Genomic DNA, 26619 nt, shown 5'->3' on the forward strand with positions numbered 1-26619 from the left:
TACTCCAGCCAGCCCCGAGACCTTCCCAATCCTCAAGTGGCCGCTGAACGTGAAAAGTTCAAGGCGTCTGAAGGAATCCGCAGGAACCTAAGAGTTTGGAATCATTTAAGCACCCTTCACCCTCACCTCCTCTCCCTTTCCCTCCCAGGGAAGCGAACTGAAGGTCTGAGGAACCTGGCCCTGCGCCCTCCCCGCCCCCGCCCCACTGAGAGGGGCGGAGCGACCGCTGCGATGGATCCTCCCGCCGGCTTTGTGCGCGCCTGCAATCCAGCTGTCGCCGCCCCGAGAGCCCCCTGCCTCCGGAGGACGCACATTTCCGGGCCGCCCACCACCCAGATCGCACCGCCTGCCCACATCTACTCCGGCCCGTTCGGTCCCCGTCGGGCCCCAGTCGTCCCCCCGAAATGCCGGTCGACTTTACCGGGTACTGGAAGATGCTGGCCAACGAGAATTTCGAGGAGTACTTGCGCGCGCTGGGTAAGCGCTGCCCGCCGCGCTCTGCCCGGGCGCCCGGCCAGACGTCTGAGGGTGGGATCCCCGCGCCCTTCCGAGCCGGCCGCCCGTCTGCCTGCCTCGGTTAGGCCTTACCGCCGGCCAGAGCACCCGGGCCGCGGACGGGGCGGGGGTTGTTTGGGTTCATGGTGGTCGGTGTCTGATATTTGGCTCTCGACGTGGAGGATTTCATTAGAAAAGTTGGGCTTGGTTGGCTAGTTTTTGTTTTCAAAGGTTTAGCATAGGGCAGAAAACTTTGTTGTGGAAGAAAAGGAAAGAAAGAAAAGGACAAGCCAGCTGCACGCAGAGGCCGTGTTAATCGAGCAAGGAACTCCAGTGGTTTTCTTAGGGGCGGGGGGAGCAGGCTCGTAGGGCCCCACTACCTTGGCAGCAGTTCTCCAAATGTTTTCAGCCAACTCTCTACCCTGGCACTCTTTGCAGATGTCAATGTGGCCTTGCGCAAAATCGCCAACTTGCTGAAGCCAGACAAAGAGATCGTGCAGGAAGGCGACCACATGATCATCCGCACGCTGAGCACTTTTAGGAACTACATCATGGACTTCCAGGTTGGGAAGGAGTTTGAGGAGGATCTGACGGGCATAGACGACCGCAAGTGCATGGTGAGGCTTTGCGTTTGCCTGCGCATCTCCTTCCCAGGGTTCCTGACAAAGGTGGGGCTGGGTGATCCCAGAGGGGAGCAAGGGCCCTGTGTTCTGAGGGGCCGGAGATGTTCCCAGTCCCAGCCCCCAAGGTAGGCAGCACCTGACTCATCAAGTTCCCCTTACATCCTAACCAGACAGTAACAGGAAAGCTGTGGCTTGTTGACTGGCTACCATGTCCTGGCTTTGAGCCAATGCTTTCTTTATATGCTTGACTTCATCCAATCATCACAACCCTTGAGGGAGGTCTGAGGATGCCCATTTTACAGATGAGGAAACAGTCTCAAAGAGATGTGCCTGGAGTAGCACAGCTAGGGCAGGGCTGGGCAGGAATTCCAGGCAAATCTGTTGACTCTATCTGTACTGTAGCATGGGGGAGAAAGGAGAGAAGGGAGGAAGGCAAGGCCAAACATAGGCAACCTTTTTCAAGTGTAAACTTTCTACATGGCAGAGCATGAAGTCACTTTAGGGAGCAGGGGGCACTGCGATCTATGCCTTCTGCCATGCCTCTCCTCATCCCCAAACTGGGGTTTGGCTCCCGGCCAGTGCCTTCCCTATCTTCCACTGCTTCCAGGCGGCTGGCTGCCTTTGAACCCCGCAGCCAGCACCTACTCAGTGGGTCAATGCCCCTGCAGCCCAGGCCGGAAGGAGCAGCAGTGGAGGAGGGGAGTAAGCCACCCGTAAACAAGGGTGGGAAGTTGGTGACCTGGAGACCCCAATTAGCGCCACTAGGCTGCCTCCGGAAGGTCAGCCTTGGGCCTCCATCAACATCCTGGGGATCGCTGGGAGGTCAGGGTGCCGTCTGCCTCGCTCCCACAGTCGTGGGTCCGGACCTAGGGGCCTGCCTTGCTTCCTGATGAGATTCTCCTCATTCTTCTTCCCCGTCCCTTCCCACCCTTCACTGAGGGGCTACTCCATGCCTTGCACTGTGCCAGCTGTTTTACTCCACAGTGAAGGAGGGATTACTAACCTCATATTTCTCAATGACTGAGGCTCCCAGGCGAAGAGATTGAAGAGGTGGGACTTTGAGGCCCAGACTCCTGCTCTGGGCTAAGCTCCTCTGTAGGTAGCCTTTGCGGAACCCCGTGCCTGGGCTTTGGTTGACTGTGGTTGAAGGAGTGCCAGTGTCTGGGGATAAAGAGCCCCAGGCCAGGATGACTCACCCTTCCTGACTTGTTGATTCATCTGAAGGGGATCAGGAGTCAGTGATTACACTCGGAATAGTGGCGGAAGAGGGGGTGGCTGGCAAGGCGGATCCTCAGAGAGGCCGCTGGAGGGAGAAAACACTGTGGTTGTAGTGAAATGTCAGGTCATGCTTCTAAACGCCCAAGGCCTCTTAATCCTCAAAGAGGCTCACAGTGGGAAAGGAGACTTTCAGTCAGAGTCTGCCTTGATAAAGTGGGGGCCCTGCCTGTCGGACCACTGCCCAAGGTCTGGTCCCTGGCTCCTTGCCTGGAACCGAATGTGAGAACAGTCCTTGTCCCCAGCCTACTCTTGAGGTACTTAGAAGGCACAGCAAGCATCTCTGTTTATTTTGGGTCATTGCCACTTCTGGAATGTGCTGGCTTATACTTGCTTGGCTAATTATCTTTGCTCTTTCATTCTCACTCTCATCCATTAATGCATGAAGCATTTATTGATCACCTGGTAATACTAGTTAATACAAGCAGACCTTGGAGAGATTGCAGGTCCAGCCCCAGATCTCCGCAATAAAATGAACATCGAAATAAAGCGAGTCATACAGAGTTTTCCTTTTCCCAGTGCATATAAAACTTTTGGCTATCCTAGACTGTGGTTTATTAAATTTGCAATTATATTATGTGTAAATAATAGTGTATACACCTTAACTGAAATGCTCACCATCATCTGAGCCCTGGGCAAGTTATAATCTTTTTGCAATATAGTACTGTCAAAGATTACTGATCACAGATCACCATAACAAATCGTGAAAAAGTGTGAAGTACTGGGAGAATTACCAAAGTGTGACACAGAGACCAAATGTGAGCAAATGCTGTTGGAAAAATGGCATCAATAGACTTGTCTGATGCAAATTTGCCGCACACCTTCAATCTAAAAAGCGCAGTATCATCAGGGACTCCCCGAGTGGTCCAGTGGTTAAGACCCTGCACTTCCAATGCAGGTTCAATCCTTTGTTAGAGAACTAAGATCCCACATGCCCAGCAGCATGGCCAAAATAAAAACCCACAGTATTTCCGAAGTACAATAAAACAAGGCATGCCTGTACTCATTGAGTGCTGAAGTACTGTTCCCGTTTTATTTTAACTCACTGAATTTTCACAACACTGATTTTAACCCCATTTTACAGACAAGAAAACCAAGGCAAGATTTCTTGTTGTGTGACCTTGGTGGATTAAGAAAGTGGCCGAGGGAGGGTTTGCATGTGGTCTGACCCAGTGGAACATGTCGCAATCTCTGATGTCCAGGAACCCACAGTCTTTGTGGTGGAGACAGATGCACAGAGGCTCAGAACACAGTGTGATCAGTGGTGACAAAGGGAAGCACCAGAGGAGGGGATCCCAGAAGGAGTTCTGGAGGTGGTGACGTCACAACTTACTGTAACAGAAAATGGGAAGGTGGGTGGGTGGGTGGGCAGGAGGGAGGAAGGGAAGGGTTTGGCCACCCTCTTTTCTTAGCCATTAGTTCTGCCATAGGTGAACAGATCAGGGAGCCCAGCAGTTGGGCAAACTCAGTGACATTGGGTGAGGACTCACGGTCCCGTCTGCTGTCTCAGGATTCAGGGAGGCCCCCTCTCGAGTAGACAGCAGGCACTCACCTTGCTGTTGCAAATGGAGAAGATGGACTGCCCTCTCTCTGCTCTAGCCTTCCTTTGGCCCCTGACTGCAGAGAAGTCCTTCTTCCCAGCTGTCCAGTCGTATTGGGTAGCCACAGGGAAGAGCATGGCTAGGGGAGGGTGCAGGATAATACAATGATAGCAACTATCTAGCCTGCCCTTGTGAATGGAGGGGAGCTGCCTGCAAGAGGCCACATAGCCCAGGCCAGGGCGGTTCTGAGCAAGGTGGTAGCCAAAGATAATGTCCCTTCTGCTCCCCGTGCTCTGCACCCAGCAGGAGGAGCTGTGGCTGGAGGAAGACAGTTCTCAGCATCAGTTGGCCTCATTCTAACACGTTCTTCCCAGCACATTACAAGTAGCTCATTTTCACCTATTATGTTCATTCCTTTCTTGGTCCTACAAGCATTTCGTTGGTGTTTATCTTTGCAGCCCTCGTGTTACTGACATGAATCACACGGGAGTCCTGCCCTCCTGGAGCTCAGTGTAATGGGAGGCAACAGACCAAAGCAGCCGATCATACTGAGATGGTGTGCTGACGGGGAGGGACAGGCAGAGAAGGACCCCCGGGTCTGGGAGGTCAGAAGCTATTCCCGCAGAAAGTGGAGTCTCAGCAGTGGCTTAGGATAGGCTGGAAATTGGCAGACAACAGAAAGGATGAGAACAAAGCCAAGGCCAAGAGAATAGCTCTGTTTTTATCATTGTTCAGTCACTCAGTTGTGTCTGACTCTGCAACCCCATGGACTGCAGCCCACCAGGCTTCCCTGTCCTTCACCTTCTCCCAGAGCTTGCTCAAACTCATGTTCATTGAGTCAGTGATGCCATCCAACCATCTCATCCTCTGTCATCCCTTTCTCCTCCTGCTTTCAGTCTTTCCCAGCATCAGGGTCTTTTCCAATGAGTCAGTTCTTCCCATCAGCTGGCCAAAGTATTGGAGATTCAGCTTCAGCATCAGTCCTTCCAATGAATAGTCAGGGTTGATTTCTTTTTGGGTCAATCCTAAAAGATTTGGTTTGATCTCCTTGCAGTCCAAGGGAGTCTCAAGTGTCTTCTCCAACAGCACTTGGTACTTGCTATTTCAAACCTGTCCCACACCAGCCCTGGGCTCAGCCTGGGGACACAAAGGCACCCAGGCCAGTGGAGGAGCCAGACACATCCTCAGGCCTTTACACCCGGTGCAGTGGTGGAAGCACAGTGGACTGGGAACACAGGGCTGGTAGGGCGAAGAGCAGGCAGTGGTCAAGGAGGGTTCCCTGGAGCCGTGGGGAGCCTTGAAGGACAAGTAAGAATTGGGCCCAGAGGTCAGAGAAGGCCTAGCTGTGAGGGGTTTTACCAGGGAAAGAGGTGCAGCCTGCACAGACTTCATGTGGCCAAGTATAGGGTGTGGCTGGAGAAGAGGGCAGTGCTGGGGCCCCAGTAGGGGGCCTGGAGGTAACCAGATGGGCGCCAGAGAGCCTGGGAGAGGTGTGGTCAGGCTGCCATCCTCCCCAAAGGGCCCAGAGAGCTCTGCTCCTGCATGTTTCCCTGGAAACCTTATCTGTCTTCTAGAACAGCAGCCAGAGGATGAAATCCGGCCTGCAGATGTGTTTTGTTTGGCTTGTACCGTGTTTGACAAATTTCAGAGCCAATTGCCAGTGATTGCCAAAGATTGTTATGTCATAGGAAAATCCATAATCCTGGCTGTTCATACCCCAGCAGAATCAAGACTGCTGAAAAGGCTGGGTGCCCTTTTAGTTCTGTGCCATGTAGATCCCCGGAACATGGTCGCAGTTGCTCCCATTTGGTGGGACCTTTTCCACTTTTCCCCAGCTCTTGCCCACTCCATTACCTGAAGTCCAGGATCAAACAGCCATATATCATTGTTTGTGTTGTGCGTTCCTGAGAGCAGTGGTTCCCAGAGCTGAGATCAGCAGCAGCAGCAGTGTGTGAGGACTTGTTAGAAAAACAGATTTTCCAGCCAGACCCCTGGCCTCCCAGATCAGGAACTTTGGGGGCGAGGCCTACAATCTGGGTTCCAATAAGCCACCAGGTGGTTCTGGTTGAACTAAACCTTGAGAACCACCACTTTGGAGAAAAGAGACCTCTCTGTAATTGCGTCTCTAGAAAAAGTGGAAAACACTCAGCGATAGTTTTTAGGCCCAGTGTAGAGGGCCACATGCCACCAGATGGCTTAGCCCATTCCTGGACCCCTCTGGACATGGCAGCCATGTCCAGCACCACCTAAAATGGCTCTGTGGTCTCTCCCCAGGCTGACGGGTGGAGGGACTCAGATCTATGGAGCCCAGGATCACTCAGCTCACATTTCCAGTTGGTTGTGTTCAGATCTTTACATGACCGCAAGCAGTCAGGGCTGTCATCTTGGTGGAAATGTGTCAAGCCTGGGTCCAGCTTTTCTCCACCACCTCCTGCATGCCTTTATCCATTAAGATGAAATTGCAGGCCCAGTTTAAAACCAATATTATTTATTGAATCTAGCAGATGGAGGCCTTGGCAGAGTGGGGGACCTGACAAAAGAGAGGTGCTCTTTCACTTCAAATACTGTTCCCCACACCCAGGCCAAGGAGCCCCTCAGTGCAAAGAATGATCTGACTCTTGATTCCAGCTCCCCCGGCACTAGCTGCTTTTATGGGAGAAGACTAGCCTCGGCCAGGGTCTCAGCCAGAAGCCTGGCTCTGTGTGCTGGTGGCAGAAGGGCCATTTGTCATCCCACCATGGACCCCAGGGAAACTGCAGCTTTGTTCACTCAGGAGCGGGCTCCTCCTCCCAGGCAGAGGCCTCGCTTCCAGCTCCAGCCTTGAACTCAGGATGACCCCTTCCACAGAGCCTGCCTTCCGCTTCCAGCCTTCTGTTGCTGCTGTCTGTTTTTATGGTAAAAGAAAAAAAAAAGAATTCAAACAGCACAGGAGAAAGTGGACTGAGAAGGAAAGGCCCCTTCCTTACTCAGCCTCATTCCCACTCCCCAGAGGTAATCACTGGTACTGTTTCTGGCTGGTCTGTCCCAAAATCTTCCTCAAATACAGAAGCCAGCAGCTCTGCAGCTATTGAGTAGATAACTGGTCAATTGTTATTAGTGAACTAAGTTGTGACTCTTGCGATCCCATGAACTGTAGTCCTCCAGGCTCCTCTGTCCATGGGATTTTCCAGACAAGAATACTAGAATGGATTTCCATTTCCTTCTCCAGGGGATCTTTCCGACCCAGGGATCAAACCCACATCTCCTGCATTAGCAGGCGGATTCTTTACCACTGAGCCACCTGGGAAGCTCCCCCCAAATTGGTCAATATTTCTACCAAAAGCCAGAAAAGACAGAAAGAGAAACAGAGAGAGAGAGGAGGGAGGGAGGGGAAAGAAGGAAGGAGAAAAAGAAAAGAGGGAAGAAAGAAAAGATCTACCTCTTTGTACACTGTTTTCTCAATAATATTTCTTCAGCATCTTTCTATATCAGCACTTACATGTTTCATTTCCTTCCCTCCTTGACTTACTTTCATCCATCCATTCATGCATCTAAGTATCTTCCAAACCTCTGTTAACAGTTTGGCTTAAACTCTTTTGCCAGCTTTCTGATCCTATTCTTGATTCATTAAACAGATTTCTTTGATTCTTATTTTTAAAAAAACAAAAACACGATGTCAATGGCAGAATTCACTCCCTGGGCTGCAGAGCTGAGAATGCCAGTGGGTTTGAGAGCTTTCTGAGAGCCGCCCCTGCCCAGATCAGGGCCCCAGCATTTGGCTGGGTCCTTTCCAGGAAGGAAACACGGAGTGTCTTTCATGTCTTAGCTAAAGTTCTTCGACCTTTGAAATGAGTGTCTGCAGCATGCTTTTGAGGATTACAAAAAGGAGAATTAAAGCAACCCAAATAAAATTCACAAAGTAGCTTTCAAGAATCACACTTGTTTGTTAGGTTTCGGGTTTTGTTAGGAACAAAGGGAAATAACATGTGCTAAATCCTTACCAAGTGCCATGCCTGCCCCTGATGATTTTAGCACTTTTTTCTCTCTTGGTCCCCACAACAAATGCTGTTCGGTAAGTAACATTATGCCCACTTTACAGATGGAAGTCTGAGGCTCCCGGGTGAGGAATCTTTTTAGCCCAAAGTCACTCAGTCAGCTAGTAGCAGAGGAAGGATTCCAACTTGTCTGTTTATAACACTCTACATTACAAAATCTTTCATGGAGCTCTGCTAAGGACTAGCACCTCAATTCCTTATTGTGAGCCTCATCACAACCTGGAAGAGAGTGGTGAGAAGGCTTGGGGGTGTGGAGAAAGGAGTGCTGGTATTAGAGTTAGACATCTGGTTTTGAATCCTCCCCTCTTACTTAGTTAACAAAGTGACCTTAAATGACTGAACACACTGCCTGTTTTCACATCTGCTAAATGGGCATTGTGATTGCCGCTCCACCTGGCTCACAGCACATTCTGAGGACTAGGATGATAGCACAGGAAATAGGGCCTTGTGAAGCCACTATACTATGTCCAACAAGCAGGGGGAAATCCCTCTGAGACCCTGGCCTACAGGCAGTGCTCTTGTGATGGCCACATGTTTACTGGAGGATTACAACTATTTGTTTTTCTCATCAACATTGCTCTGCTACACACCCAAAGAAGGACCTTCTTTTTCATGGGAATGACCCCTACTTACCTGTGGGTTCTGGTGAAGCTGCAAATCCCAGTACGTCCTCTCTCCTGGGTTGAGCACCTTAAACCAGGGCCGTGACAGTGTCCTGTGGCCTGTCCCGCGACTGTGTGTGAGACTGGGCCAGTCGTATGTTTCCTGCCACCTTCCATGGCTGCAGGAAAAATCGAACAGAAGGAAAAAATAAAATGAGGCCAGTAGATAAGCAGAAATAACCGAGAAAGAGAGAGGGAGAGAGAAACCACGACACTGGAGGGCTGCTGGAACTCCTGATACAACACCATTCTGAGACTTCTCACATCCTTGAACCAGCTAGTATGTTCCTTTTCTTTTTCCCCTGAAGCGTTTTGCAGTTTTCCTGTTGCTTGCATCTAAAAACATCTTGTGACATAGACTCCTACAGATCATAGGTTAAGAACCACGTAGGAGTTAGAGCAGTAGTTCTCAAACTTAAACTTGCCCCACATCCCGATTTTCTGATTCAGAAAGTCTCGAGTAGGAACCAAGAGCTTTTCTAACAAGTTCCTGACTGATGCTGATGCTGTGGGTTCAAAGAGCATGCTTATGATAACTACTAAGAAAGAGAAATGAGGAAGTGGGCTGGCCCATGCCCAGGTTCCGATGATGTTCTTTTCATGGTTCAGTGTGCTGGAGTTAAGGGTGCCCATTGATGGGGACTGAATGAAAGTGGAGAGATGCCCTCCAGTCCATGTGGATGCCTGGAGACACCAAACTTGCAGCAGCCCACGATGGTTTGTGACTCAGGGTCCGAGTAAGTGACACCAACAGTCTGTGCAGCTGGACAAGTCCAGGATACAGCAGAGCAACTGGGAGTCTTGGCTTTGAGATGGACCTGGATTTGAATCCTGGGTCCACCCTCCAGCTGTGTTTCCTTTGGGAACATACTCTATCTCTTTGGACCTCAGTGTTCTCATTTGTAAACAGGAGCCAAAGATATTAACAGTACCACTGATAGGATTGTTGTGAAAACTATGTGGTGATGAATTATTGCAAATTTCTATTGCTATGTAACAAACCACTGCAAAACTTAGTGCTCCAAGACTCCAAAACAATAACAGTTCTTTATTTTCTTCATGAATCTGCAATTTGGGCAGGGCTCAAAAAGGCAGGCTGGTCCCTGCTGTGTGCCACATCTGTGAGGCATTGGAGGGCCCACTTTCCAGATGGCTCACTCATACTCACTCTCTACTGGCTGCTTGAGCTTCCTCACAACATGGCAACCGGGTTCCAAGAAAAAGGGGGCCAAGAGAATAAAGGAGAAGTATATGACGTTCTTATAATCTACTTAGCCTCTGAAGTCATATAGAAAGAATTTTGCCATACTCTGTTGGTTCAGGCAGTCCCGAAGGCCCACCCATCTTCCCAAGGAAGGGAACATGGACTCCACATCTCAGTGCAGATGTGGCAAGGTTCTAAGAGAGCACATCAGGTGGAAGATACTTTACAAAATTCTATGTGCTAAATGCAAGCTAAGCGGTTACCACAGTGTTGGTGTATGGTGAGTACACAGTGGGAGTTGGAATATTATTCTCTGACTAAAGTTTGGAGGTCTGCTAGTACTGGGCTCTTGTTTCTGACTAATCTCAAGCAGCAGCTGAGCCCACAAGGACTCTGAGGGGGTGGGAGAGGGTGTGTGGTGCCTGGAGATGGGTCTCTGCAGGCAGAGCGGGAGCTCCACCTCCCTGGGCTGCCCATCCAAGGCAGGCCCCACATGAGAGGCTGGAGTGTGGGTTGAAGGGGAGAAGGACAGCCTCAGGGTGTTGAGAGTGATCCAGGGCTTCACCTTCAGCCGTGTTGTACCCACCTCCAAAAGTCCCAGATAGACAGGTCTGAACACTGTGTCTCAACACAGCTGAAACTGTTTGTGCATATGTGCTCAGCGTGGGAGCCTCCTTTTTGCTGGTTTACCACCCCAGTCACTCAGGATTTCTAGGCCCTCACAGGTGAACCCAGACCCCTATCTGCACAGGACCTGGAACTGGGAAACCCCCTCCAGGCACCCAGAGGCTGTAAACATGACTCCCCTTTCTCCACGGAAGTCTGCCTGGAAATCAGCATTGGCAGACATCTCACCTGGGCTCGGGGATTTATTCCTGTATGACTTCAAGTTGACTAGAAGCTCGTCTGACAGCAGAGACTGTGCCTGATTCACAAAACTTCCTCCCTGGGAAGCATTTTTGTAGCTGTCTGTGTTGTATAAATGGAGTTGTGCTAGAGCGTCACACACACACATTCACACACACCACCCCTTGTCCTCAAAGAGGAACCCCAGGTCACCTCATGCCACCTGAATTTCTACCATGAGAGCGCAGTTATTTTGGTTAAATTCCTAAAGACTCTACTTGTTTCCTATAGTATGCAAATAGCTTAGATTCCTTCTTCCCTCCCTCCTTTCTTTCTTGACCTGAGGATCCAAGGACAACATAGTCTGGGGGAAAACTATAAAGCAAGATGAGTGTGAAGAACATAAAGTCAGGACTGGGGGGAGAACCCAGCCTGCAAAATAGGTCTTTGCCAACCTTACAGTAAAACTGGCCCTGCACTCAGAAAATGAGCAGGGCGGGGGTGGCGGGGGGAATCCAGTGTTCAATGAGTCAGAAAAATCATCTTATTCTTTGACTCAGAGATCCACTTATGGAATTACATTCCAGGAAAAGCATTTGATAGGCTGTATCTATTAATATTTGTACAAAGAAAATTGTAGAAGCTGGGCAGTAATAATCCCCAACAGCCCATAGAATCAGAGCCACCCTCTGAGGGCTATGTAAGGCAGGCTCCGCCCTAGTGCCTGATGTATAATGTATTATATATTCAGTCCTCTAACAATCCTAGAGCCGAGAGGTACTCTTCTTTTTAACAGACAGGGGCCCATGGTCCTGCCAGCGTCACACTGCTGGTTAACCATAGTCCAGGATTCAACTTCAGACCTCTGACTCCCAACTTTGTGTGGTTTACACAACAGGCCGCCTCCTGCTATTGTCCCTAAACGCCTGGGGCAGCAGCTGTTTAGAGTGACTGTGGGCTTTTAATTCCATAGACCGCTGTGTAGCCATGAAAGTGATTGCTGTGAAGATAAATGGAAAGTGTTTATGGACAACTCATCCACAAGTTCCATAGATTCTGCTTCTTAATCTCTCTCTCCCCTTTCACCATCGTCTGAGTATCTCTTGCCTGTAATAATAATAACAGTTAACATCTCTTACCCTTAGTATGTGCCAGGCTCAGCGCTTTCCACGGAGAATTTCATTTAATTACTCCAGTATCTTCACACTAATCTCCCTTCTACCATCCTTCACATTCTGAAGAGGGAAATGGGGGTTTCCCTGGAAGTCCAGTGATTAAGACTCCACACTTCCAATGCAGGGTGAAAGGGTTCAATCCCTGGTCAGGAAACTAAGATCTCACATGCTGCGTGGAATGGGCAAAAAAATTTTTTTAATAAAAAGAGAAATGGATCACGCTTCTACTCCCCAGCTCAAAATCCGAAGAGTCTCCCCAGGGTGATGGGCAAAATCCAGACAGCATTCAGGACCTCAGAACACGGCAGCGCTTGCCTATCTAGCCCCACACTCGCCTCACACCTTTCACTTAGCCCCATCCCACCATTTGCACACACCATCCTCTTTTGCACCTCTTTGCACTCTTCCCTGGGATAAGTACCCTGCTTCCTCTGCCTGGGAGGATACTTAACTTATGGTCAGGACCAGCCCAGGTTTAACTGCTCCACAGACCTCATCCTGACTTCCCATCCCACTTCATCCTCCCCTCTGCCTCCTTGTCCCTCTCTGCAGGTGCTGCCCCAGGGTGCCTGTGATGCTCAGTGCATTTGAGATGCTGAGCAGTGGGGCCCACACCTTTGTATCTCCAGTGCCTGGCACAATTAGCTCCAGTGTGTTTATGAAATGAGTAGAAAAACAGTGGAACCTCAAACAGTATCGGTGGTCATCATCCACCATATCTACGAGATCTACTTGCCATTAAAAGCTAGCTAATGTGTGTTGGTAATATGGATTCTAAACACTTTCTATTGCATTAATTCTTTGAATCCTCACAATTCTATGATAAAGATGCCAAAATTCTTCCTAGATTGAAGGAAATATTAATAAGAAATGAATAGATATCATTTGTCTGAGATCAGGGAGCTAGCTGGTAGAGCCAGGATTTAGATCCAGGCTGTCTAACTTCAGGTTGTTACCAGAGAAAGATGGAAGCATTGTTATGTTAAGGGGTCAGGGCTCTGAATTAATTTCTCTGCGAGACTTTTGCAGTCTCAAATGCTGTGTCCCCCAGGGAAGCTGTGATGTCCTGGGACAGGATGGGTAGGGGAGGTGAGAGGTTTGGCTTTCATCTCATTCTCCCTGGCAGTGGAGGCTGCCCTGCTGGCCAAGATCTGCAGCTTCCAGGCCGAGGGTAGCTGTTTTGGCCTTCCTCTAAACTCTTGCTTGTCCACAGTCCATTTTCCTTCATGGCAGGGCCTGGGGTTCATAATCGGTTCAGTTCATCTTTGGAGTCCCATCTCTGCCGCTTAACAAATTGGGTGTCATTTAGCCAGTTTGGGAATAATTATCAAGTAAGGGATATCTGCTTCACAAAGAGGATTAGATGCAGGAAAGCCTGCAGTCAACTGCTCCATCAGTAGGAGCCGTTATCAGTAACTCGCTCACTTTATAAACTGTGTCCTCCAGGAGCCAAATTCTGCAGGTGGTATTGTGTGAAGAGACACCTGGCCACTGAGAGAAGAGCTCGTAGGTTACATGTGCAGAGGCTGGGCTGCAGAGGCACCTGCCTCTTTACAGCCACTGAGAACAGGGGCATGGAGGGCAAGGCCAAGAGCTAAGAAGAGCCCAGCTCTAAAACAAGTCCTTCCAAACCCTTGTTTCATTTCCTCCTGATGGCTTTGTTCTATGGCAGGACTCATTAGCCCCATTTTGCAGATGAGTTCAAAAGGTAAATAGCTGGGATCACCCAGCTAGAAAGAGGTGGAGATGGACTGGAGTCCAGACCAGCCTCTGTCCAAGGCTGTCACTGGGTCCCTGACCAGTGCCCAGCTAGGTCAGGCAAGTTGCTGCCTGATGGCCAGACCAGCCTCACACACAGTCTGCCAGGTTCAATGGCAATGGTATCCATGGCAGCAAGATGTTCCTGTGGAGCAATGGGCAGGCTGTGGGTTCAGAGTCAGGGAGAAGTGGCTGGAAACTAACCTGTTTCTATGAGGCTAATTTATGGAAGAACAAACAGCCACATTGCCTAGGATGAAAAAGTGAAAGTGACTCAGTCGTGTCTGACTCATTGTGACCCCATGAACTGTAGCCTGCCAGGCTCCTCTGTCCATGGAATTCTCCAGGCAAGAGTACTGGAGTGAGTAGACATTCCCTTCTCTAGGAGATCTTCCTGACTCAGGGATCGAACCCGGGTCTTCTGCATTTCAGGCAGATTCTTTACCGTCTGAGCCACGAGGAAAGCCCCTTGCCTAGGACAGCTTGTCTGTAAAAGAAAAAAGGGGTATGTTCATTGCCTGAAAATGTACAAGAGTACCCCTAGAATGTTTTCTGCCATTTTATTTATTCTGTTGAGTCAACAAACAATACTGTGCATTTTCTCTGTTTTAGATGCTAAGGTAGGGGCTGGTATCCTGCAGTGGATAAAAGTATTATAGACTCAAAGGAATTCTTCGTCAAGACATCCTGACCTGCTTGACCTTCCCTGGTTACTGAGTTGCCGTCTCTTATCTTCCGGGAATTGTTTCTGTTTGCTTTGAAAGATAAACAAAAAAATAGAGGCCAGAAGTCCCCATGGAAGAGATGAGGCCTCCCCCGAGTAGGCTCTGCTCTTCTGAGCCTCTCTGAGCACCTTCTGGCAGGACAGCCCCTCCTTTATTCCACCTCCACTGCAGGTGGACTTGGGAATAAACCAATTCCTTGTACCTGCCCAAGTAGTAGAGCCAACTCTGCCTGCCAGATAGGCAAATATTTAGATTTTCTATTGTACCAGGTTTGGCGGGTTGGAGCCACAAAGTTGTGAAGTGAGAAAAAAGAGATGCTGGTACATTCTGGGGTTGGAGGTGCGGAATTAGTCTCCTTGAGGGGTATCTTTCCAGAAGGGTCCAGCCAGGCAAAGCCCATTTGGAAGCCTCACTCATGCAGCCCCCTGAGCTCCCTGCATCTGTACAAGCTATTCTCTTAGCCTGAAATTCCCTCATTCCTCTTTTACAATTTCTGTTTCTTAACCTAACTCTTGATGTTTTCTGGCATCGATTCCAGCATCACCTCCTCCAGGAAGCCTTCCCTGATGGACCTGTCTCCACTTCAGAGTCTGATGAGGTGCCCTCCCACTTCCACAGTTACCATCACCTGCCTCTAGCAGCACTTGCCATTCTGCAGAAATTCTCTGTCTGTCTTCAATAGTCTGTGAGCTCTTTAGAGCAGAACCTTCACCTTCCCTGCCTTCTGTTTCTAGCATGTGAGGCTGGTTTGCAACCTGTCTTTGCTGAATGTTGTTCACTTACACAGAAAAGTGACAGTTGTTAGTCACTCAGTCGTGTCCAAGTCTGCAACCCCATAGACTGTAACCCGCCAGGCTCCTCAGTCCATGGGATTCTCCTGGCAAGAACACTGGAGTGGGTAGCCATTCTCTTCTCCAGGGGATCCTCCCAACCCAGGAATTGAACCCCGGTCTCTCTCATTGCAGGCAGATTCTTTATTGTCTGAGCCTGCAGGGAAGCCCTTGATTACACAGAGCTGTGATGCAAAACCTTATTGTTCATTCAAGGGTCAGCTTATATCAGGGAAATGCAGAGCCCAGTAGCCAAGAGCATACGCTCTGAGGTCAGACCTCATCTCCCCACTTCATGACTGGGGGACCTTTTTTCAAAAGTTATCTATTATTTTTGGCTTCTTTAGGCCCTCTAGTGGCAGCGAGTGGGCTGTTTAGTTGTAGTGCCCTGACTTAGTTGTTCCAGGGCATATGGGATCTTAGTTCCCTGACCAGAGATCAAACCCATGTCCCCTGTACTGGAAGGTGGAGTCTTAACCACCAAATAACTAGGGAAGTCCCAATGGCTGAGTGACCATAAAGCCTCAGTCTCCACATAAGTAAACTGGGGAGAAGCATCCCTGCCCCAGAGGTTTAGGGAATCAAATATGTTAATCAAATCAATCAAATCAGATATGTTGTCGCCAAGTCATGCCTGACTCTTCGCAATCCCATGGACTGCAGCACACCGGGCTTCCCTATCTCTCACCATCTCCCAAAGTTTGCCCAAGGTCATGTCCATCAAGTCAGTGATGCCATCCAACCATCTCATCCTCCGGCCCTCTTCTCCTTCTGTCCTCAATGTTTCTCAGCATCAGGTCTTTTCCAGTGAGTCAGTTGTTCACATCATGTGGCCAAAGTGTTGATATGACCCACACTTTAATACCCTGCCCAGCATGCAGTGAGTATTCAGTTCCTGATTTGGGGGGGATGATGATGATGGCAATAATGCCAGGATGCTGTTACTTCCACCAGGAAGGACCCAGCAAATAGGACGCAGGTGGCACTGGTGCTAGTTGGCATGTCTGCCTTCCCTCCAGGCTGAGGTGCTTCATGGCAGAATTTGGGTCCAGTACAGACTTCGGGCCATCCTCAGCACTGAGCCCCTGGAATGACTGAGCCCAGTTCCATGGGAACCCCGTGACTTTCTCCAGCCTCACTCCCTCTTCCTCAGAACGTTGGCCTCACGGGACCCTGAGCTCTCTGATAGTTTGTTGTTTTAAAATTAATCCTGGGTACTTTCTGGAATTTTTAAGGACTTTTAAAAATGACTTGTCAAGGTTTAACATTTTATTGTTTTGTTTGTCCTAAGATTCACGGTATCATTTGCTTTTGGCTTCTTCATGGTGTTGGAATCACATTTGTCCATGCCCACGGAGGCCTACTGTGGCTTTACGGGTCTATAGCTGTTGCTTCTGATGGCTTTTATGTACCTAATTACTTATTCGTGTTTTAAGGTCTTATTAATCCAGTTTTAACCTGCTTTTAGAATGAATCGGCTTTTCCCCTGAATGTGCTAATTTTAAGTCATTGCCAGCCCCCTGGTAATGGATCAGAAGATCACCCAGCCTGGCCTCCTGGGCAGGGGAGCTCGTGAAGTCAGCCAGAAAGAAATGGGTTCAAGTGATGGCTCAACCCCTAACCCTGAGATGGCTTGGCCGGGTTACTTAACAAGCCTAATTTTGATCAGCTGTAAAGCTTGAGCTGTAACGCTCCCAGTACTGTACCCAGCACTTGGTAGGGTCTCATTTACTTTCCCTGTCCTTCTTACCCTCCCACTTCCATATTTAACAGTACTGGAGTCTAAAAACATCCTCCTTTTCCCGGAAACCCTCAAAAGGTGAAGCACCAAACTCCAGGAGGAATGGCCAATTTGTATCTTTTATCCTTTCACAACACGTATAGAAAATGTCTAGTCACTGTCTGGATTTTCAATTTTCCCCTTAAATTTAAAGAGCACAGGCTTTGGAGGGCTCTGGCCTTTGCAGGCAGAACCAACCATGGACAAGACCTCCCCTCTTAGGACTTGGCTGTGGAACCACAGAGGCAATCAGGTCCAGCCCTAGGCCTCCAAGCAGAGGCCTCCCAGAGCTGGGAGGGCAAGTGCCGAAGGACCACTGATCCATCATCCCCCTGTTTGTGGGAGTGGATGTTTGGGGCTCTAAGGATCGTTATAAATTCTTGGCAGCGAAGTTGAATTTCACTGTCTGTGGCTCATGCCAGGTCACTGGGTCCATTTAGTGGGAATGGTCTGTCACTCCCAGTATAGGTCACTCAGACAGAGTGAGAGGCCTCAAGGCATCCTTGGAACCAGCTTCCTCAGGCTGCTTGGGGGACCTGAGTTTTCTATGTCACCTCCACACCAGCTCGGGTTTCTAAGTGGTCAGGGGAACTGGATAATGACTTTTGAAGTGGCAGTCCCCTGTCAGAGGACTGACTGTCTTCACTCATCTTTCGGTACAAGTGTTTCTGGGAAAGTTGCTGACAAGGCCAAAGTGTGGGGGGTTATTAGTTTTTAATAGAAGAGTTGGACCGGCTTTGCTTTATAACCAGCCACCTTGGTCTGCAGCTCATTTGCAGACTTCAGATGGTCTGTGAGAATTACTGTTAGGAGGGGAGCTGAAGGTGGCCATACGTTCCCCTTGTCCTTGACTTGTCTGGGCTTCAGTTCCAAAGAGGGGCCCCAGAGCCCATGGTGCGGAGGTGGGGGGACACCGCACTGTCTCTGTGATCTGTACCGTACCACCTCAGCTCCCACTGGCACCTGCCTCTTATAAAGCACCAGGAACATCCTCTTGCCTAAAAGTGCCCCACTAGACCCTGATTATAGGATTAAGCCATGATGAGTGTCCAAGCTGGGAAACTGAATTGAATGACCTCTTAAAGACCCTTTCAGATCTGCATTCACAATGCAAGCTGAGCCTCATTCCAGGCTTTTCCTGATGTGCCAAAGGTGGCTACTCACCACAGAGGGAGGTCACAGAAGAAGTCCTTGGGTTCCGGGAAAGATTGTTATCATAAGCTATGTTTTGTGTCATATGAAAACAAGCAACCATTGTTTGTTACCCACCCATTTCCCAACATCCTTTCCTTCTGTCCTCTTACGCGTTTATAGATGATCACCCTCCTCCCTGACTCCCCACCCCTTTTCTGTTCTTAGGACAAATCTGTTCCTCTAGGAAATGGCTAGTTTATTCCTGCAGGATACAAAGCTTAAAAAAGAAAAATCCATGTCCACCAAGTATGAACAGGGAATAGCAAAGTGGGAGAACTCAATCGCATTTTCAGAGCCACCGCAGCTGTCAGTGGGGAGTCTCCAAATAGGTCTTCTACTTAAACAAAGACTAATTAAATTTTAGGGGAAGCAGACATCACAGGGCTCCCAGGCACCCGAGTCAGCAGGCAGCCCTGCAGGGTCTCCTCTTGGATCCAAGTCTTCTGGAAGCGAAGGCGCTTCTGAAACATTAAGCCATGGTAATTAGCTTGTCCATCACTTCTCTAAACTCCAACTTTAAAAAGAAAGGCTTAAAAAAAGAGAAACAAATGCTTTAGTTATTGTTCCACTTTGACAAGCGAATCCCACCCTTATCTGAGTTCTGGACGTCATGATCACCATTACCTAGGGCCCCATACACAGGCCCTATGCAATTTATGTACATTTTCTCTCATCCTCAGCATAAACTGGTAAAGTGCATCTTGTCGTTATCCAAAGCCACTTAACAAACCACCCCAAAATGTAAGATGTTAAAATAACCACCATTTACTCTCACTCATGGTTCTGTGGGTTGATGGGGTACTCGCAGCTTCATATGAATGCATTCAGCTGAAGGCTTGGTTGAGGAGCCTCAGTTCTCCTACAGTGATCACTTTTTCTCATCCTCTGGAGCTTATCATGCGGTCTTTCACTCCAGTAGAAGAGCCTCAGTTCAGTTCAGTTCAGTCGTTCAGTTGTGTCCAACTCTGTGACCCCATGGACTGCAGCATGCCAGACCTCCCTGTCCATCGCCAACTTCCGGAGTTTACTCAAATTCATGTCCATTGAGTCAGTGATGCCATCCAGCCATCTCATCCTCTGTCGTCCCCTTCTCCTCCTGCCTTCAATCATTCCCAGCATTAGGGTCTCTTCCAATGAGTCAGTTCTTCTCATCAAGTGGCCAAAGTATTGGAGTTTCAGCTTCAGCCTGAGTCCTTCCAATGAGTATTCAGGACTGATTTCCTTTAGGATGGACTGGTTGGATCTCCTTGAAGTCCAAGGGACTCGCAAGAGTCTTCTCCAATACCACAATTCAAAAGCATCAATTCTCCGGCACTCAGCCTTCTTTATAGTCCAACTCTCACATCCATACATGACTACTGGAAAAACCATAGCCTTGACTAGAGGAACCTTTGTTGTTGGCAAAGTGATGTCTCTGCTTTTTAATATGCTGTCTAGGTTGGTCATAACATTCCTTCCAAGGAGTAAGCGTCTTTTAATTTCATGGCTGCAGTCACCATCTGCAGTGATTTTGGAGCCCAAGAAGATGAAGTCTGTCACTGTTTCCCCATCTATTTGCCATGAAGTGATGGGACCAGATGCCATGTAGAATAGCCTGCACTTCCTTAAAGCACAGCAGCTCCATCCCAAGAGGCAGGATCCTGAGATGATGAGCCCCCAGTGAGCCCCCAGGGCTTCTGAAAGCACTGTTTGTATTGTGCTTCCTGCTGTCCCATTGGCCAAAGCAACTCACACCACCAAGGCCAGAATCCATGTGGGAGGGGGCTTCCCAAGGATGTGAACATCATATGACCCACCGGGGCTCCTGATGGAACAGTCTGCCACAGAAGGTACTGTGAATCCCTCTTTTATAGATGAGGGCCCCGAGGCTCAGAGAGGTTCCTCCTGTTGCCCAGGGTCATTCCCCACAGCTCAGGACAGAGGGTTCAGGTCTGTTGACTCCAGGGAATGTGTTCTTTGCTGACAATACTGGGTCAACCTGATACAGCATGGGAGGGAGACAGACACCAAGAGCTGAGCTTCCCAGCCTCTTTAACCCAGAGGACAGCCCAGTAGGCTCTCTGGCCCCTTGGTGAGTGTTCCACCAGCAGACCAGAGCCATGGGGCTATGTGAGGGCAAAGGCAGCATCAGGAAGCATTGAAGACATGCTCTGGGCCCCTGTCACAGTTATAGTCCAGGTCCTGTCTACCTCGCCCTCCTTCAGCACTGGACTGCTTGTCTGTAATGACTGGAATGCCTTCCCACTTTAGAAAGCTAGTCACATTTCCTCGAGAATGAGGGCCCTCCTGCCTCTGTGCTTCCCCTGACGCCAGCGCCTACAACACTGAGCTATAACCACCTGGCATGTCACTGTCCCCCCTTCTCTGTGGTGGTCTCTTAGGGGCATGGGTCTTCAGAACCCAACTCTGGCACGGCACCCACACCCAGCAATGGTTGGGCTGAACTGAAGGGTCTTCCTTCTTGGGGCGGCTCAGAGTCTTAGCGTAATGCCCATGTTTTCTCTGCAGCCCCTCAAAATTTACCAGACATCTGCTGGGTACCCTGCATGGGCTGGGAAACAAGAGGACACTGCGTCATGTAAGGCCCATGTTCCAGCCCAGGTTCTTTTCCTCATTAGCTGGGTGACGCTGAGAAAGTCACCTAACCTCTCTGAGCTCAGCCTCTCCTGTATCTTCAATACAGACAAGAACCAGTCTCTTTTCTGCCTAACTCACCCAGGGTCAAGAGTCAACAAGAATTCTAGGCTGAGAAAGTACCTCCTGTGGAAACTGACATAGCGTTTCTGTGTTTGGGATCCTTCTCTTTGAGGGTCTGATTTGTAGGGCTTTGATGCATTAGAGAAGGAAATGGCAACCCACTCCAGTGTTCTTGCCTGGAGAATCCCAGGGACGGGGTAGCCTGGTGGGCTGCCATCTATGGGGTCGCACAGAGTCAGACACGACTGAAGTGACTTAGCAGCAGCAGCAGCAGCAACAGAGTTCTCTACACTCCAAGAGCTTTCTACTTCCTGAATCCCTAGATCTATCATGAAGCCTGAAATTGCACCATCCATCATTCTTTTGATAAGGTATTTTTATTATCTATATCCAAATGGTCCCTATTAAAAGATGCCAAATGATCTGGAAAGGGTAACGTGTTAGCACCGGAGCAAAGCCTGCTTTACCATTAATGAACATCTCTTGCAAGCTTGTTCTCTGAAATTGATGTGGGAAGGCAAGCAGGTGTGAGCCTTCTGGAGATCAAGGTGGTGATATTTATCAAAAGCCTTAAAGGTGTGCTCACTCTTTCATGCAAGGCTTTTTGCCTCAGAATTTATTCTAACAAAACATTGTGTTCAAAACTGTATACATGGAAGTCTTATTTATAGTAGCACAGAATTATAAATAACCTAAATGTCCAAGAATAGGTAACAGGCTAAATAATGGTGCATGTACAAGGAAATACTGCCAGGACTGCTTTCCATGGGCCTGTGATCAGGCAGCTCCACAGGCTCCTGTTCCCAGAAGGGCCCCTGCCTTGGTTTAATGCTCTGCTGTCACTGTCTTAAAATTCTTGTGTGCTTGCTAAGTCGCTTCAGTTGTGTCCGACTCTTTGCAACCCCAGAACTATAGCCTGCCAGGCTCCTCTGTCTATGGGATTCTCCAGGCAAGAATACTGGAGTGGGTTGCCATGCCTTTCTCCAGGGGATCTTCCCAACCTAGGAATCTTACATCTCCTGCATTGGCAGGCGGGTTCTTTACCATCCTTAATCATTTTTTAAAAAGGGGTCTTCATTTTCATTTTTTGCTGGCTGGGCCTTACAAATTATGTATCCATTTCCTATATACTACATAACAATTAAAATGATGCTTATGGAGAATATTTGTCAAAGTGGAAAATTGCTTCTGTTAAATGAAGAAACGGGTACAAAACCATAATTAATGCAACCCTGAAACCGGCGTGTCTTATGTCTTCTGCGTTGGCAGGCGGGTTCTTTACCACTTGGGAAGCCCACTCTTTTAAAAAACAAAAACATTATACATAGAGATCCTGGCAGGTTACAGTCCATGGGGTCGAAAAGAGTGGAACACAGCTGAGCAACTAACACTTTCAACTTTCATACATAGAGGAAAAAAGACTGGACAGAAATGCACCAAAATGTTAGAGTAATTATCTGTGAAGAAGCAAGATTACAATATTCCTTTTATTACTGTGATCTTTTTTGAGCATTTCTTGCATTTTCTAGGATGGAGGGTAGGAATATGCTCCTTGGCTCTAATGTTTCCAGTAGAGACAAAAGTGTTATCTCTTGTAACTGAGCATCACGGTTCTTTCTTGGCCTCTGGGTGCATCTGGAGCCCTCTGTATGCAGGGGAGACTTCTGAATAAACATAAAGGGCAGCTCAGTTGATGAGGAGGCCAAGTGTTCTTATGAGCTCCTTAAAGTTGATTTCAGTCCCCACTTCCCTTCACAGGCTGGGTGTGCACAAGGCGCTCAGCGAACGGTCATTCTGTCTATGGCTTGAGGTCATTGGTAGCCTTTACCCTACACCCACCTTCTCAGACGTTCATTCTGCTCTGACTGAGGTGGAACCTTCCCTCTGGCTTGGGGCTGGACATGCGCCCCCCAAGTGATCTCTGGACCAGGGAAAGAAGCCGCTCTCACCCCAAGTCCCCCCATGCCCCTCGCCCTCTGGGCTCCGGGAGCAGAGGGCAGCTTGATTCCTGGGTGGAACTGGGGACACACCGGCTCCACCTGTCCCCTTTGTGCCCGCCTCTCACGGCTGGCTTCATCCCAACAGTAGGGGGCGGTAGAGATCAGCAAACCCAGGCTGGAGACGGGGTGGAGTAGGAAGGGGCAGGTGGTGGTCCAGTAGGGAGTGGACCCCTCACTCCACACCCACTTCCCAGATTCCTCCTGCTCTCCTAAATCCTTTTCAGGCAATTGCTAACTGTCTTCTCAGCTGAGCAGGGCAGGAACACAAGAATCCTAGAAGCTTACCTCTGTGTAGCCAAGGCCTCTTGAGTTCATGGCCTCTGACTGCCTCATATGACAAATGAGGATACTGGGGCTCAGAGAAGTGATGGACTTGCTCAGAGCCTCACAGTGAAGGGACACATGGGGTTCTGACCTCTCCAGGAGGTAGGGCAGAGCTCAATGGACCGGGGGTGGGCAGCTGCAGATAGGGGAGATACCCACTGCTCACAGGTCCCAGTCTAGCCCATGGGCTTCTGGGCTGTCTCCCGTCTAAATTCCAGCACTCCCAGCTCTGTATTTCTGGGTAGATCCATGTGCAGAGACTGGGCCTCCTCCTGCTGTCTGTCTGGCCATCAGCACGCCCAGTACCTGTGGTGGCACATGAGGCTCAGGGAAGATGTGAGAGCTCAAAGGTGGGGTAGGGGGCAGGGGTTGGCGGCCTGACCAGAAGGGCAGACAAGTTGCTTCCTCCTCTTTCCCCACTGCGGTCCCCTGGAACCTGGAACCGGACACAGAACCCATCTTGAGGAGCTTCCTGAGCATGTTCCGCATCCGTGCCCGCCCCAGCCCCATTCTCAGCCTTTGCACTGTCAGCCCCACCCCAGTGACTTTTTCTCTCCTAATTACCCATTTACATTTATGAAGGTTTTTGTAAATTTTAAAACTGATTTGCATGTGATGGGCAAGGAGCACGAGGCTGTAGATTTCTCTAATGAAACTGACTTGAGCGCACCCTGGATTCTCAAGGTTGGGGCTGCCCCTACCCCAAAGCCCAGGGGCTGCTGGCTCCAGAATGACAACTGTATTTTTTTGCCTCGGCAGACCACGGTGAGCTGGGATGGGGACAAGCTCGAGTGTGTGCAGAAGGGCGAGAAGGAGGGACGTGGCTGGACCCAGTGGATTGAGGGTGACGAGCTGCACCTGGTAGGTTCTGGAGGTCGGGAAGGTGGGTGGGTAAGCCACGCTGGACCCCACAGGTCCTGGTCATGCTGGGGCCTGAGTGGACTTTGGAAAAATGCACCGTTTCTGGGCCTTGGCTTTGCTCTGAAACTTCTCTTCCAAGGCCCTGGAGAAGATGCTTGAGTGATTTTAAAAACAGAGCAATGTGTTTAAGGTCTAGGCTGACCCAATTGTCCAATCAGAGGGAGGTGAGGAGGTGCATCTGCTAACCATCAGATGTGGAACCTTTAGCATTCCATATCTCTTCCATTGTCTCAGCAACCACATGGGCCAGGTACTGTTGTGATTCTTCTTTTGGAGACGACATGGAGGCTCACATCCCAGTAACACAGCTAGAAGATGACAGAACTTACATGTGCTCCCAAATGATACCCGTTTTCACCATGCCAAATTGTGGCTAGCCAGAACCAGGGCGACTTCTCTAAGCTTCTCAAGACATGATCTTGCTACCCCAGAACTGGGTTCACCTCTTGGTGGGTGTCAAGCCCAAAGATACAACCAAGCCACAGACTGGGAGAAGGAAGGATTTATTACTTGCAGCAAGTAAGAACACTGGGCATTTTTCTGAAAGCCATGTCTTCCCAAACAGCAAAATTGGGGAAGTTTTAAGCCAAGGGCTCATGCGTATTCATGAAGGGACTTGAGCAGAGAAGAATTCAGCATTGAGATGGAGCAAAGGTCGACAGAGTCCAAGCTTTAATTGATGGCAGTTGCAAGGGTCAGAAAATGTCCATCCTTCACCTGAGTGGGGGCTTTAGTTCCTTCAGAACCCAGAGATTGTCATGTGTATCCCTTGAGAAGGAACCCAGCCTCTGTTTTATCACAGTTCCTTGACTCCTTTTCCTTGATTCCTGCATTTCTTCACTTCCCTTAAGATCATTATTTACTCAGACCTGTTCGAGGGCAGGCATTAGATCACAAAATGGCTTCAGTCAAAAGTGGTTTCTTTTATGTCCAAGGACCCCCTACCCTATCTGCTCACAATCTCAACAGTCTGGGTCGGGAGAGGAGAAGCCTTTCTTGGCTCAGGTGTGGGCTCCTCCCTCACCCGGTCCTCCAGCCTGGGACCGCTGGTTAAAGCCTCGTCTACGCTATCATTATCGGGAAAAAGCACATCCGCATCCAGAGTAGGGGCCTTAGCCCCTGGGGGTCTAAAGTACCACCTGCCCTCTGAGCAGAGACCTCGCGTCACTCCTGCTCCCTTGGAACTCTGTGTTCTGAGAAGGGAGCCACATACAGGTGACCAGGGTTCTATTCTGACTCGCCAGGTACTTTGGGGAGCTGCTTTCTTTCCCTCAACCTCATCTGGAAAACACCATCCTACCACAAAGGGCTTCTGCCAAGATCAGGGTCTGTAGGAGCTTCAGGACGTGTGTGCCCTAAGAAGAGGCACAAGGACATCATATTCAGAGGCAGCTTAATAGCCTGGGCTGCAATGCCTGACCTGACCCTGAGCCTCCACTTCCCCAGCTGCAGAGCAATCAGGGTGGGTTATGTGATGATCTTCATCAGCCCTTTCAGCTCAAAAGTTCCGTGACTTTTTGCCAGAGGTTACAAAGTAGGGGCCACAGGCATCTTTTATTTGGCCATCCATGGGCTTCACACTTTTTCAGCTAACAACTTAAAAATTAGGAGATGTTACATAAATATTCAAATTTCCAGCCTCCTGCCCCAAAAAAAAAAAAATTGTAAGGTGTAGAAACACTGTGCTATCGTTCTTGCTGGCGACATTCAGCAGGGGCTGCCCTGCTGCATTTTAGTACTACCTGGGAGCTTTTAATGTAGCAATTCCAGGACTCCACCCACTGAAATGCTGATATAACTAGTCTAGCCTGGGACCCAGGCATTTTTCAAACTCCCTAGGTAACGCCAATGTGCAGCTGGAGCTTAGAACCACCATGCCAGTTTGCAACCCTGGTCTCAGTGACCTGAGACCTGTTAAGCCCTTTAGGGGTTGAGCCTTGCTTCTGGCCCTCATTTCTTGCAAATCTGGGCACGGTCTCTGACCTGGGCTCAGGCCTGGTGTTCTTAAAGCCTTTTGGCTCCTTGAGGGTAGTGGGAGGAAGGAGGCATCCGAGGGTCCTCTTGGTCAGCTCTGAGCCACATCTGTCTCCAGCCAGCTCTATCTAGAGGGCATAGCCAAGACTGATGTCCCCCGACCCAGTTCATCTGACTCTCCAAGGAATTGTCTCATTCAGACCAACTCTTGAGGAAAAATAGCAGTCACAGAGTATTTTCAGAGTTCCTGCCCCTGGACATGCTGAGCCCCAAGTGTGACCTTGCTTTGGCCAATAACAAGAATCTGTTTTTGTTTCAGGAGATGAGAGTGGAGGGTGTGGTCTGCAAGCAAGTATTCAAAAAGGTGAACTGAAGCTTGAGCACATCTTGGTCTCTAGGAATGAGTGACATGACGGGACACCAGGGTCCCCCCCTTTCTGCACAGCATGGGGCAGAGATGCCTGGCTACCCCCGCCTCTGTTAGCAGAGTCTGTCTCTTGGTGTTGTCTGTTTTCCTTTTCTTCAAATGAAGCCATCCCAATAAAAGTGGTTTCTGCTTGA

At 49.4% G+C, this 26619-nt stretch overlaps 1 protein-coding gene and 1 long non-coding RNA gene across 2 annotated transcripts; one reads left to right on the plus strand and one right to left on the minus strand.

Moving 5' to 3' along the window:
* The first annotated feature begins 216 nt into the window (after nt 1-216).
* RBP1 (retinol binding protein 1) lies at nt 217-26619 on the plus strand. The gene is given in 5 exon segments (XM_069564167.1): nt 217-283; nt 286-477; nt 934-1112; nt 23923-24024; nt 26378-26619. Coding segments are annotated over 5 exon segments (579 nt in total). The 5' UTR covers nt 217-231; the 3' UTR covers nt 26432-26619.
* On the minus strand, nt 3400-4131 carry LOC138425830 (uncharacterized). The gene is made up of 2 exons (XR_011251414.1): nt 3946-4131; nt 3400-3725 (listed from the first exon to the last, which is right to left on the minus strand). It is a non-coding gene; the product is annotated as an uncharacterized lncRNA (long non-coding RNA).

Source organism: Ovis canadensis, chromosome 1 (assembly GCF_042477335.2).
Source record: "Ovis canadensis isolate MfBH-ARS-UI-01 breed Bighorn chromosome 1, ARS-UI_OviCan_v2, whole genome shotgun sequence".
NCBI lineage: Eukaryota > Metazoa > Chordata > Mammalia > Artiodactyla > Bovidae > Ovis > Ovis canadensis.